This window comes from Rhinolophus sinicus, chromosome 3 (assembly GCF_057876585.1).
Source record: "Rhinolophus sinicus isolate RSI-liver-muscle chromosome 3, RSI-T2T, whole genome shotgun sequence".
In the NCBI taxonomy this organism is placed as follows: Eukaryota; Metazoa; Chordata; class Mammalia; order Chiroptera; family Rhinolophidae; genus Rhinolophus; species Rhinolophus sinicus.
Window position 1 is genome coordinate 91,555,304 of NC_142503.1, and position 11,586 is coordinate 91,566,889.

The 11,586-nt window shown below is 56.5% G+C and overlaps 1 protein-coding gene across 3 annotated transcripts; it reads right to left on the bottom strand.

Moving 5' to 3' along the window:
• Nucleotides 1-228: 228 nt before the first annotated feature.
• MYL10 (myosin light chain 10) lies at nucleotides 229-11,292 on the bottom strand. Of its 3 annotated transcripts, none has more exons than XM_019752704.3 (7): nucleotides 11,212-11,292; nucleotides 8,394-8,486; nucleotides 7,798-7,873; nucleotides 6,777-6,881; nucleotides 3,217-3,295; nucleotides 764-812; nucleotides 229-462 (listed from the first exon to the last, which is right to left on the bottom strand). In XM_019752704.3, the coding sequence occupies exons 1-7, from the start codon at nucleotides 11,212-11,214 to the stop codon at nucleotides 364-366; spliced, it is 504 nt and encodes a 167-aa protein (XP_019608263.1). In that variant the 5' UTR covers nucleotides 11,215-11,292; the 3' UTR covers nucleotides 229-363. The 3 variants fall into 3 exon arrangements, with proteins under 3 accessions (XP_019608263.1, XP_088652886.1, XP_088652885.1); XM_088796760.1 differs by lacking the exon at nucleotides 11,212-11,292 and adding an exon at nucleotides 9,329-9,487; XM_088796759.1 differs by lacking the exon at nucleotides 11,212-11,292 and adding an exon at nucleotides 8,740-9,317.
• Between the last annotated feature and the right edge of the window lie 294 nt (nucleotides 11,293-11,586).

An 11,586-nucleotide genomic window follows, 5' to 3' on the forward strand; every position in this document is an offset into this window, starting at 1 on the left:
TCTGGCATATACTAGATGCTCAATAAAAGCTTCATAAATGAAGGCAGTGTCCTGTGGCCCAGCTGGGGATCATTAAAACTGCCAATTAGTTCTAAACACCAGCTCATCAGGAACATGTGAGCAAAGCCAAGGAAGTAAAACGTTTTGGAAAAACCAACAACATAGGAATGTTTAGCTTTCTCTCCAGCTGGAGCATTAATCACGAAAACTCAGATCTTATTAGCATTATTTATTCTTGCTTTGCCCCCAACCCACAAGGCGAGGAGAGCCTTTTCTTCAAACACATTGGCCTCAGGAGCTCTCCATTGCTGGCCCCCACCCCCAGGTTTGCTGCCTCTGACTGCGGGGGAGGCTCACGATCTTCTAGTCTTTCTCTTCACCATGTGTGATGACGTAGCACAGGTTCCTGTAGTCCAGGTTGCCACACACATCTGGTGGGAAAGCGGCAAACATCTGCTTGACCTGAGCAAGGAGCAGGGAGTCAGCCTGGACCAGGGCCAAATGGGAGCCAGAGCAGGGGGTCATCCAAGGAAGTCAGAGTGCAGCTGGAGGCAGCGCGGTGGAGGGCACAGAGGCCAGGCCACAGGCCAGGGACCCACAGCCACCCCATCCTTCTTGTTTTTATCCAGGGAGTCAAGGGAGACACCATCTCAGCATCTAAAGAAGAGTGATCTGGGTGGGGGTGACTATTGAGAGTGTTGGGCTGCACCCCCAGGAAGACTCTTAGCAGCACTGAACGGCACCCTACAAAGCCGGTGCTTACCTCCTCCTCACTGAACCGGTCTGCCTGGGTCATGAGCTTCTCCTGGATGCTGCTCAGGGAGAGAAAGGGTCATGTTCAGGGGAGGGCCGCCCTGTGCGTGGACACGCAGATCCCACGGTGATGAGGGAGGTGGGCTGGGGGGAGAAGTCCTGGCCCAAGAGGACACCAATGGGGGTAGAGGTTGGGGCTGGGGCTGACCCTACAGCCCCCACATAGCCATATGGTCTCAGAGGGCCCGTTCAGCTCTGAGCCTCAGTTTCTTCCTTTGTAACATGGACTCTCCTCCCAGCATCAGGTGGGGACCAAATGAAATGATCTTGGGGGCCGTTCTGATATTCCATTGTGCACTAATCAGCAACCTCAAGGTTACTGACGGCAGCCTCTTTGCCTTGGTTCTAGATGCACTGCTTTCCCAGTTTGTGATGGTCGCTGACAGCTGCGTAGTGCTCTACAGCATGCAAGGTGCTTATAGCCAGGAGTGGGAAGTCCTATCCAGGTCCACTTCCTCCGGGGCCTGCCCACGTCTTATTTTCTCCTCACGGCCCTGGGAAATGAGCGCCATTGTTCCCCTTTACAGAGAGGGAAACTGAGATTCTGGAGGGGTAATGATTTGCAGGGGTACGGTGGGGCCTATCCCCAAGGTGGCCCAGGGCAGCTGCCCACAGAGGTCAGAGCTGCCTGGGCCTAGAGGACCGGCATGGCAGCTGCATTGGAGGCTGTGCTGGGAGGGACTGATGACTTAGGAGCTTGGGGGGTGTGTGTGGGGGGGTGGCAGAAGGCTCTCAGGGGGAAGCAGTGGGCAGGAATGGGATCAGAGGCCTGAGCCGGGCCCTGAGCACCCAGCCTCCTGTGGCGCCAGCACCAACAAGCCACGCTAAGGACTAACGCACATTTTCCATTATTTACGTTACTACAGGACAGTCACAGTTTCCAACTCTCCAAGCTGGGGACTTGCACAGACTCTGTTTCAACCAGAGCCTCCTCTGTGGCCTGCCTGGCAAGCAGCCACATCTTCCAGGTCCCGTATCCCCAGGGTGGCGCCTTTGATTCCCAAATTGGGTCCCCAAAGGGTTCCTCCCAGCCCTGACCTTGAGCTGGTGGGAGTGAAGGTGAATGGCAGTATAGGGGTTGGTCCAGGCTATTCCAGAAGGTGTTCCAGCACCTCCCTCAGGTCCCCAAGATGGGAGTGGGAACCATAAACCCTGAGGGAGGGATAAGGGAGAGAGCTGCAGCCTGGAGAAACCTTCATCACCCCCTCCCCTGGGGAGTGTGTGACTCACAGCTTTGGGGGTGGGAATGTGTGAGAGACAAGACAGACCCTCCACACTTCCCCACTGCCTCCCTGCCCCCTCCCACCCCACCTCCCTTAAGTGATGATTCCAGGGCAGCAAAACTAGCCTCAAAGCCAAGCCCTGAGGCATCGCAGTAATTGGTCAGGAAGTCTAAGCCTGGGGAAGAAATCTTGCCTGCCCAGGACCACCCACAGGCCCCGCCAGCCCTTGGAGGCTCTGAAGGGATGGCCCAGACACTGTTCAGAAGTCAGCTCAGTGTCCCTGGCCCTGGGCAGGTAGCCACCGCCCTATCTGTCCCTCCTCGCCACTCTTGGCTCTCTGCCCTGTGTTCTCACTGGTCTGAGGCTCCCAGGCATAGGAGGAGTCAGTGACCCCAAGCCCCATATTGCCAGCCCAGTGGCCCACTGGACAGCTGCCCACAGCCACCTCACTCTTTGTGCATCCCCAGCTTAGCTTGTCTGTACCCAGGGCTTCGTCTCCATGCCAGTATCCGCTCAGGCCCTAGCTACCGTCTGGCCCATTCCTCTCCCCAGAACCCTGGATCCCATTGGCTCTGGACTCTGGTGTTTCACTTACCCATCCACTGCCTTGTATCTTAACAGCCAAGGTCTTCATGATGGTTGCAACCCTCTCCTCTCCTCCTCCAGGCTGGCCTCCATGTTGCCCCTGCCTAACTCCTTCTCAGGCTCTCATATGCCCCCAGGGCAGAGCCGAGCTCCAGGGCCTGGTGAGTGAGCTACCCCACACAGGCCCTGCCTGCCTCTCTGTGCTCGGTCTCCCCCACCCACATCCACTGACACCCTCCAGCCACAGCCCACTCCTCACCAACCCTGCTGTCCCAGCCTGGCCACCCTTAGTCACCCTTCAAGGGCCCCCCACCCCCAGCCCCCTTGCCACTGGGAAGCCCTCCCCTGGTGACCCCACACTGCCTGTACATTTCCACACAGATATGGGGGCCCAGAGAGGAGAAGGGACATCAAGAGATGGCTGAGCTAGTCAGGGCAGTGGTCTCCTGGCTCCCGGGAAGACACTTGCCTGAGCTGGCTGAGTTCTGGGCAGAGAGGACACTAGGCTGCCACCCACAGGGAACTCACCCCAGCTCCTTTATCACCTGAGGTTTTGGGGAAAGAAAAGCCAAAACGGAGGGCAGAGGGGACTTACAAATCAGCCTTGATGAAACCTTTCCCTTCAGTGTCGAACACCTTGAAGGCATGGAGAATGGTCTCCTCTGGATCCGTGCCTAGAAGCAGCACACACAGGCAGGGAGAGTGCCAGGATGAAGAGGATGGGCACAGGCTGGGTAGGGGCTGGGGGTGGGTGGGGCCCACGGCCCCTACAGAGGGCAATGGCTTGGGAAGCTTCCTCCCCAACTTCCGCTCCACAGTCAGAGCCAAGCCCACTTGAAGCACGAGAAGGGAGATTGCAGGGAGACAAGGAAGAGCAGTAACAGCCAAGGGCACTGTATGTAGTGCTGCACAAGCTGCACGGCTGATTCTAAGGCAGCAAAGGTAGCCTCAGAGCCAAGCCCTGAAGCATCATAGTAATTGGTCAGGAAGTCTACGCCTGGGGGAGAAATCTTGCCAGCCCAGGGCCACCTGAACATGGAGACCCTGACTGAGCACTCAGTACCCGCTTAACCCTCCTGATGATTGGCCCCATTTTACGTGCAAAGAAACTGAGGCTCAGAGAGCTTAACTGACTTGCTCAAATTCTTGCAGCTGATGCTGCTGTGTGATTAATGAGTCGAGGGGGCAACTCTGGGACTTTCGCGTTTCCCAAGGTGTGCGTGAGAGGCTGTGGTTGGAGGAGAAAGAGTGCTGCACTGGGGCCCGAAGGCTGAGGCTCAGGCAGTAGCACTGGAAAGGTCTGCAAGACTGTCCCAGCCAGGGGTGGGCAAATGGGCCAACAGGCTGTTGCATGAGGGGCAGTGCAGAGGACAGTGGGGAGGAGCAGCTCTGGTTTTAGCACTTTTATAGCATGGGCTTTGGGGAAAGATGTCAGAATAAATGGCTCTATTCCCATAACGACATTGAATACCCGGCCCCTGGTTGTACAGATGGGGAAACTGAGGCCCAGAAAAAGAAGGATCTTGCCCAAGGCCTCACAGACTTTGTGAATGACAGCAGGTGACCTGGTGACCCACACTTGGTGCTTTCCCCTCTGTCACACTGTCCCCACTCACAGTGGACCAGGGGATGTCCCCGTCCTTCTTTAAGGCTCAGCTGTGTCATCGATGAAATGGAGACAAAGGTAGTGTTTGCCCCACTCTCCAGGATCAGTTAAGATAACGTATCGTTAATGGTAAAGATCTAGACAAACATTATTCAATCACGGCCGCAAACACATCTGAGGGCTCCGTGCGGAGCTCCACCCTGCAGCGTCACTGTTTTAGGGAGCTTCACCTACCACTACCTACCCACGTGGTATTATTCCCCAATTTGTCAAAGAGGAAACTGAGGCTCAGAGAGGGTCTGTTACTTGCCTGAGGTCCCACTAATAAGGAGAGAAAGGGTTTGAAGTCAACTCTTTGGGGGCTCCAGAACCCCCTGCTTGTTCTGCCTCTCTGTGCCCCTGACCATCAGACTGGGTCAAGGTCGGCTGTGTCTCCCCCATCAGACTAGGTTAGGGCCATCTATGTCTCCCCCATCAGACTGGGATCTCATCCAGGACAGGATGGTGTCTGGGTCATTCAGCATCTCTGAGGATGGCCCAGAGTGACCAAGCCTGGCAGTGCTGGCCCCACAACCAATCTGCTCTGTGGACTGCTAACCTTATCAAATGGCTGCAGAATGGCTGCATTCCCCCGTCGCTATTGGGAAGTTTATGACCATGTGTCCTCGTCCCAATTAGAGGGATGAGACAATGCCTGCCCCAGCCCCAGCTCCTGTCCCACAGCTGGCCAAGCATGCAGGCTCAGCCAAGTTCACATGACATGTTCATCTGGAGCCCCAGTTCCAGCGGCCCTGCGAATGAGAAAATGTTGCAGCCCTGACTCCCCCACGTGGCCCTGAGTCATTCCTCTTAGCTTATTGGCCACAGACCAATAAGAACTTCAGGCCTCCCTTTAAAGTCACTAGGTCACTGGCTGGAGTCACACTCCCTTCTCCCCAGGAGTATGCCCCTGCCCTTGGCCCCTAGGCATTTGAGCTCTTCCAGGAGGTGGTCATGGTCCCGGGAATAACCCCGAATGCTGCCCGAAGGTGGGCCTAATGGCACTTCTGGAGTTAGCTGGACAGCCCTAGGCCCACAGCCTGGCCCCTCTCCAGCCCTCAGTTTCCTTGTTGCTACCACAGGAGGGTGAGGCTGTTCAGTAATAGGTCAATTGTTGGCCTCCTTCTGGTCTAGAATCAGCCAGACCATCCTATCATACTTGCCGGCAGGTCACAACCCAGGAGAGTGTTATGATTTTTCACCAAATAAAATCTGTGCTGTACGCAAGGTCATCCCCGCAGTGGGTTGAATCACGGTCCCCAAATGATATGTACATGTCCTCATCCCCAGAACCGGGATATGTCACCTTCCTTGGAAAAAAGGCTTTTGCAGATGTAAAGAAATGATCTTGAGATGGGGAGATGATCCTGGATTATCCAGTTGGGCCCCAAATCTTATGACAAGTGTCCTTCTAAGGGTGAAGCAGAGGAAGACACACAGAAAGAAGTTGGGGCAGTGAACCACAGAGGCAGGGATGGGAGCGAGGCAGCCACCAGAAGCTGGAAAAGGCAAAGAATGTGTTCTCCCCTGGAGCCCCTGAAGGAGCAGGCTCCTGAGAGATTTCGGACTCCCGGCTCCAGAGCTGAGAGAATACATGGCCGAATTTTTGAACCATCAAGTTTGTGGTCATTTGTTACAGCAGCCTTGGGAAACTAACACAATGCCCATTTTACAGACAAAGACCTGAGGTACAAAGAGCAGACAAGCCTTGCCCAAGGTCACGCTGGGTCAGTGGGGGGTGAGGTCTTATACCCAGATCAAGCCAAGGCAGGGAGGGCATCAGGCAAGGGCATCCTGAGGGTGGGTGGTTCCAAGGACCACCTCCCAGGACAGCCACAGCCCAGGCTGGCCCTTCCCTCTGACCATGGAATCCTTGAACCCAGGGGACATCTCTAAGGGGTAGGGAGTCAGCTCCCACGGCCTAGAGAGAAAGGGACAGAGATGCCCAGACCCCTGTCCCACCCGAAGCCCCAGGCCTGACACTGTGTCTCAGGAGGTGCAGTGGTTGGAGCCAGGAGTCGAGGTTTGGTTCCATCTCCACAGATTTGATGCTGGGGCATTTGGGAATGGTGTGGCGAGCCCTTTGAGCCCGAGTCTCCTCACTTGTGAATGAGGCCCCTCCATCCGTTCTCTGGTTGTTGCACTGGAGTCGGCCACAGTAGCTTCCAGAACACCACCCCCCATATCCCCACTTCCTGTCATGATTGGTGAGGCAGAGCAGGCAAGACGAGCCTAGAGGTAGTGAGGTGGGGCTGGGACAGTGTCCTGATGCTGCACAAATTGTCCTGCTGGGCCCTTCACAGTCCTGCAAGACGGGGTTACTACAGTTACACCCACTCTGTGGTGTAGAGGTGGAAACTGAGGCAGGGCTGGGAAAGTGTGTGTTCCTGCAGGGGATACCATGCTCCCAGCTGGGGTGTGTATCCCTGGGGGGCACATCTGCACACAGAGCCCAGCCTGCCCACACCTACTCACTCCTCCCTCCCCAGGGCAACTGGGGCCTCACTCACCCTTCAGCTTCTCCCCAAACATGGTCAGGAAGACCGTGAAGTTGATGGGCCCCGGGGCCTCCTTCACCATGGCGTCTAGCTCTTCGTTCTTCACATTGATGCGGCCTGGGGGAGGGGAGAGACGGGATACAAGAGAGCACAACGAGGGTCAGAGGGGACTATGCCTGCAGACAGCCCAGGAACAGAGCATAAGACCACGGAGTGTCCTGCACAGTCTCCCAGCTCTACCATCCACCCGCCTCCCACTCAGCCCTAAGGCCCCTTGCACCTGCTGGGGACCTCGGGATGGGGCACGCTCAGCCACACTCAGCACTGGACTGCCCCCAGCCTCACTGCCTCCTGCCACCACCTCAGCAAGTTGTTTGTCATCCCCATTTTACAGATGAGGATACTGAGGCCCAAAGAAACTGAAGCTGAGGTGCATAGGGGCAGGAAGACCTGGGCCTCAGGCTCATGTGCTCCAGGAGGGAGCAACTGGCTGCCTGGAGGTGGGGACTCTGGGATGCATCATGGTCGCAGGGGACAAGCAGATCTCTAGGAGCTCAAAGCTCCATCCAGACATAGCTTGGTTTTGCCCCCTTCCCCCAGCCTCAGCTTCCACCCACGCCCCGTCCGTGAGGCCCCCTTCAGGCCCCTCCCTGGGCCTTATAGGGCAAACGCCTCCCCTGGCAGCCAAAGCCCCGTATCTTTGAGATCTGCGCCCATTGCCAGCCTCTTCCCAGCCGCAGCGACTTGAACCCTTTACCCCGTCTGGGCCTTCCACTCCAGACCTTTACACAGGTCTCTTCCTGGGCCTGAAATGCTTTCCCCGCTTCCCTGGAGAGTCCTCCTCAAATAGCCAGGAGTACTTTCTGACCTTCCAGGCAGCAGCTGCTCCTTCCCTGCACCCCCAAATGGCACACGAGACCCTCGTACTCACTGCGCCTACTGTCCTGGCTACCCGCAGCCACTCACTCTTTCTGGATGGCCCGGGCTCGGCTCTGCTCCAAGCCCCAACTCTCCCTGGCTGCTGGTCACTCACCCAGGGCAGCAAAGGTGTCCCTCAGGTCTTCCTTGTCAATGAAGCCATCGCGGTTCTGGTCCATGATGGTGAAGGCCTGGCAGAGACATGGGCACTGAGCCCACCGACACACCCCAACCCAGCTTCCCTCCCCAGAAACAACCCCTCTCCCCAGGGGCTGTCCTCCTACAAACTGCTGCCCGGGGAACCTCTGGGCATGTCCTTCTGGCCACCCGGTTATCCAGCTCAGTGAGACACCAGCATGAGAGTGATGGCCCACCCACACCGAGCTCCTACTGCTGGGGCTTCATGCCCACCCTCATGTCATGCTCACAGCAACTCTCTTGCACTGAGAGAAAAACAGGCTCAGAGAGGAGGGACTTGCCCAAGGTCACACAGGAAGCAAAGGCCCAGGTGGAGAGGGGTCGGGACTGCCCGAGGACAGCAGGCACACCTCCGGGTTCTGAGACACACCATGTGGCCACTAAGATTAGTGACATCATCACCCTTCAGGGATTGAGGGATGCCCGTGCCTTGCCAGCCCCCCAAGTGATTCACGCACATTGCATGAGTCCTCCCATGAGTCCTCCCAAAGGCCGCGGGTCGCACTGACCAACCTCTTTAAACTCCTGGATCTGGGACTGATCAAACATGGAGAACACATTGGAGCTGGCTCCTCCTTCTGTTCTTTTCCGCGCTCTTCTCGGTGCCTGTGAGGTACCAGGGGAGGCCTTGCAGAAGCCCCTTCCTTGGGAGGTCAGCCATTCACCACCTCCCAACCCTCATGCCTCATTTCCCACAGTGTCACCGTCCTGAACGACACACCTGCCACCCTCCAGCCCACAGCAGACAGACAGACAAAGCCCTTAATGAAGCCTTGCAGATAAGCAGGGTGGTTTTCCAGCTCACGGCAAGAAGCCTGCGGAGCGCCCACCCCACGGGGCCAGACAGCTGCTTCCTGACCTGGGCCCCCGGGCTCCGGAAGGTGGGTGGTCTGCGCCCAGGCTGTGAAGCAGAGAGGGGCATCTTTTGTAGCATCAGACCACAAATGGGGCCCATTTCCTCTCCTGCCGTCCTCCCCAGTGTTCTTAGGATAACACTGGGACTTCTCAGCCTGTAAGGTCTGTCCTTTGTCCCTCTCCCAGAGTTTCCACACCCACCCACCTAAGTGCCCTGACTCTGCCCCAAACCTTCTTTGAGCTTCCTTCTCTCCCAATTTTTGCCCCTGACATTCCCACCGTCTGGAACTCCTTCCCTGCCTTCCATCTAATAGAATCCTCACCCTCCAGGTTCTACTCCTCTGCCATCTCCTGAGAAGCCTTCCCTGACCCCCAGGCCAATTTAAATCTCTCAGATTCTTCCTTCCCCACCAGTTTAGGGCAGCCATACCCTGTAGCACATGTACCACGCTGCCCTTCCATATGTCTGTGTCTGGCCATCCCTGAAGGCCCTTGCCCCAACCAGGGCCTAGCTCAGAGTGGGGACCGGTTTGCAAATAGCTACCCAAAGCTCAGAGGAGAATTCCCCAGCAGGTAGCCAGGCGACCACCCACATGGAATAATTCCAGGGTCTCTGGCCAGCCTTCCTGTCTCCACGTTTCTTTCAGGATGTCATTGTGCCTGCGAGTCCATTATTGGGCATTTGCTGAAAGCTCTTGGTCCTCAAGACCCCCCTGAGGAGGGGACCTTTCCCTCAGCAGCCATGTGCAAGAAGTCCCCAAACTGGCTCAGAGGTGGAACAGATACAGGCTTCCTGCTCCCCTCCCCCCCCCCCACCCCCAGCTCCTGCCTCCATCTCAGCCTACACCACCCTCCAGCCAAGCCCTGTCTACCCATCCCCAGAGCATGGGCTTCCTGTGCCCCCACCCAAGTACCTGTGTGGTCTCCCCTCCCCCCAGCTCACTCCTGCCCCACCATCCAACTTCCCCCACCCCTGCACTCTCCCCCACTTCCCTCTGGCGCCTGGGCTCACTTCAGGAGCAGCAGCACCCGCCTGACTTATAATTAGCTTTTACTGGGTGCTTTGTCTCCACTAATCCTTTGAAAGGGGGCTGGCAGGGCAGCCAGAACGTTATGATGCTGTAAAACCTCTGTAATATTTATAAATCCCTTCAGACATCATAAAGAAAAGAACCTCCCTGCAGAGTTCATCTCACATAATTACATATACATTTCCCTCTGATTAATAAAAAACGATCACTTCCGTCTGTGGAATATTCTGTCCTTTCTCTCCTTAGACTTGTGCTCAGCATCACCCATCCTTGCCTCACCCCAGCCTTCCACATCCATCCTGTGAAACATCGCCCTACTGTGTGCCAAGCCCTATTCTGAAAGCCTGAGAGGGAGGGCTGCACAGAGGGAAACAGGCTGTGACCAGCCTTCTGATCTCCCAGCCGGGACCCTTTGCAGCCCAACTGTCTTGGGAATTCCCTTATTATAACTTGCCACTAGAAAAATAAAACTCCCTGAAAGGAACACCTCAAAGCATAAGAGGGCTGCCCAGACCTGAGCTCTAATTCTGGCTTCGCTGCTCACAGCCTCTGTGATGTTAAGTAAATCAGTTGCAGACTCCGAGCCTCCATTTCCCCATTTGTGCGTATCTCAAAGCATCAGGACATGTATTAGGTACCTGCTGACCTCCAGCCAGGCCCTGTGCCCAGACCCAGAGACCCAGAGCTGAAACAGGCCCCATCCCTCTTCCCAAGGAACTCATAGTCCAGCTGGGAGACAGACAATCAGTAGTGGATGATGGAGGGAGGGACAGGCGCTGAGAACACAGAGAAGCCACTCTGTCACTGGGGCACTCAAGGCACACCTGCCAGAGGAGGTGGCTTCTGAGCGGGGGCTTGACAGCCGAGTCAGAGTTCTCAGGCCAAGAGGGACTGATGAGGGTGTGTGAGATGGCCCTGAAGAACAGTGCCCTTGAGAGACCACAGGGAGACCCAGAGCTGGATGACAGGGACAAGGGAAAAGCAGCAGGACAGGCCCCACATGGCCTGAAGGACCCTGAAGCAAGGCCAGCAGGCCCCACACCAGGCTCTATGGGTCCCAGGCTGTCCTAGAATCCCAAACTGACCCCCACAGGCTCCATGTCCTCTCAGCAGGAGCAGAGCCCCACTTCTGCCATGTCTTTGTGTTCTCCCTGTCTCTCTCCACTCTCCCCACCCAGTCTAGGAAAGCAGACTCAAATCAGGACCCATATGGATGGACTGGCCGCCCATTCAGGGCAGCTCAGGGTGGGCCAGGTGCAGGCATGACACCAAGGGTGAAGAAAAAGTCAGGACCAGGGATATCAGGTCAAAGGCAAGGATGTCAGTGAGAGGAGCAAGGTCAAGGATAAGGTGAGTTCAGGCAATGAGGTGAAGGTCAGAATCACAAATCAAGTCAAGGTCACGGGATGAGGTCAGGGTCAGGAGGCAGGGAAGCCCCAGCCTACCATGGTCTGGCGTGCTCCTTCAGGCTGCAGCAGGGATGGGACAGTCCAGAGATGGGTCTTTAAATAGTGCTCTAGGTCCGGACAACAGTTTGGAAGGTGACAAAAGACAGGATGGGGGACTCCCTGCCAGACACCTGTCTGGGGCCATTCAGAGTGGGTGGGGTTGTGGGATCCAGAGATGGTCCAAGCCATGCAGACCTCCAGCAGCACTGGGCCAACCGGATCTCTGTAGTTAAGGCACCAAGGCCCGGGAAGGGCCTCTCAGCTAAGGACACACAATAAGCAGAGGCTTGGAACCAGCTGGGAAGACTGGACCTTGGGCCGTGCAAGGCCAGGAGAGCTCCCACCTACACCAGCTGGGGGAAATTCAGGGCT

What these genes read in the sequence shown, in the direction of transcription:
- MYL10 (XM_088796759.1), bottom strand. Translation starts at nt 8,835, where the DNA reads ATGGGCCCCATTTGTGGTCTGATGCTACAAAAGATGCCCCTCTCTGCT. An exon ending in GGACACCTTTGCTGCCCTGG is followed by an intron (nt 6,882 to 7,797) that starts GTGAGTGACCAG and finishes CCCCTCCCCCAG; the next exon opens with GCCGCATCAATGTGAAGAAC. An exon ending in GGTTTCATCAAGGCTGATTT is followed by an intron (nt 813 to 3,216) that starts GTAAGTCCCCTC and finishes CTCCCTGAGCAG; the next exon opens with CATCCAGGAGAAGCTCATGA.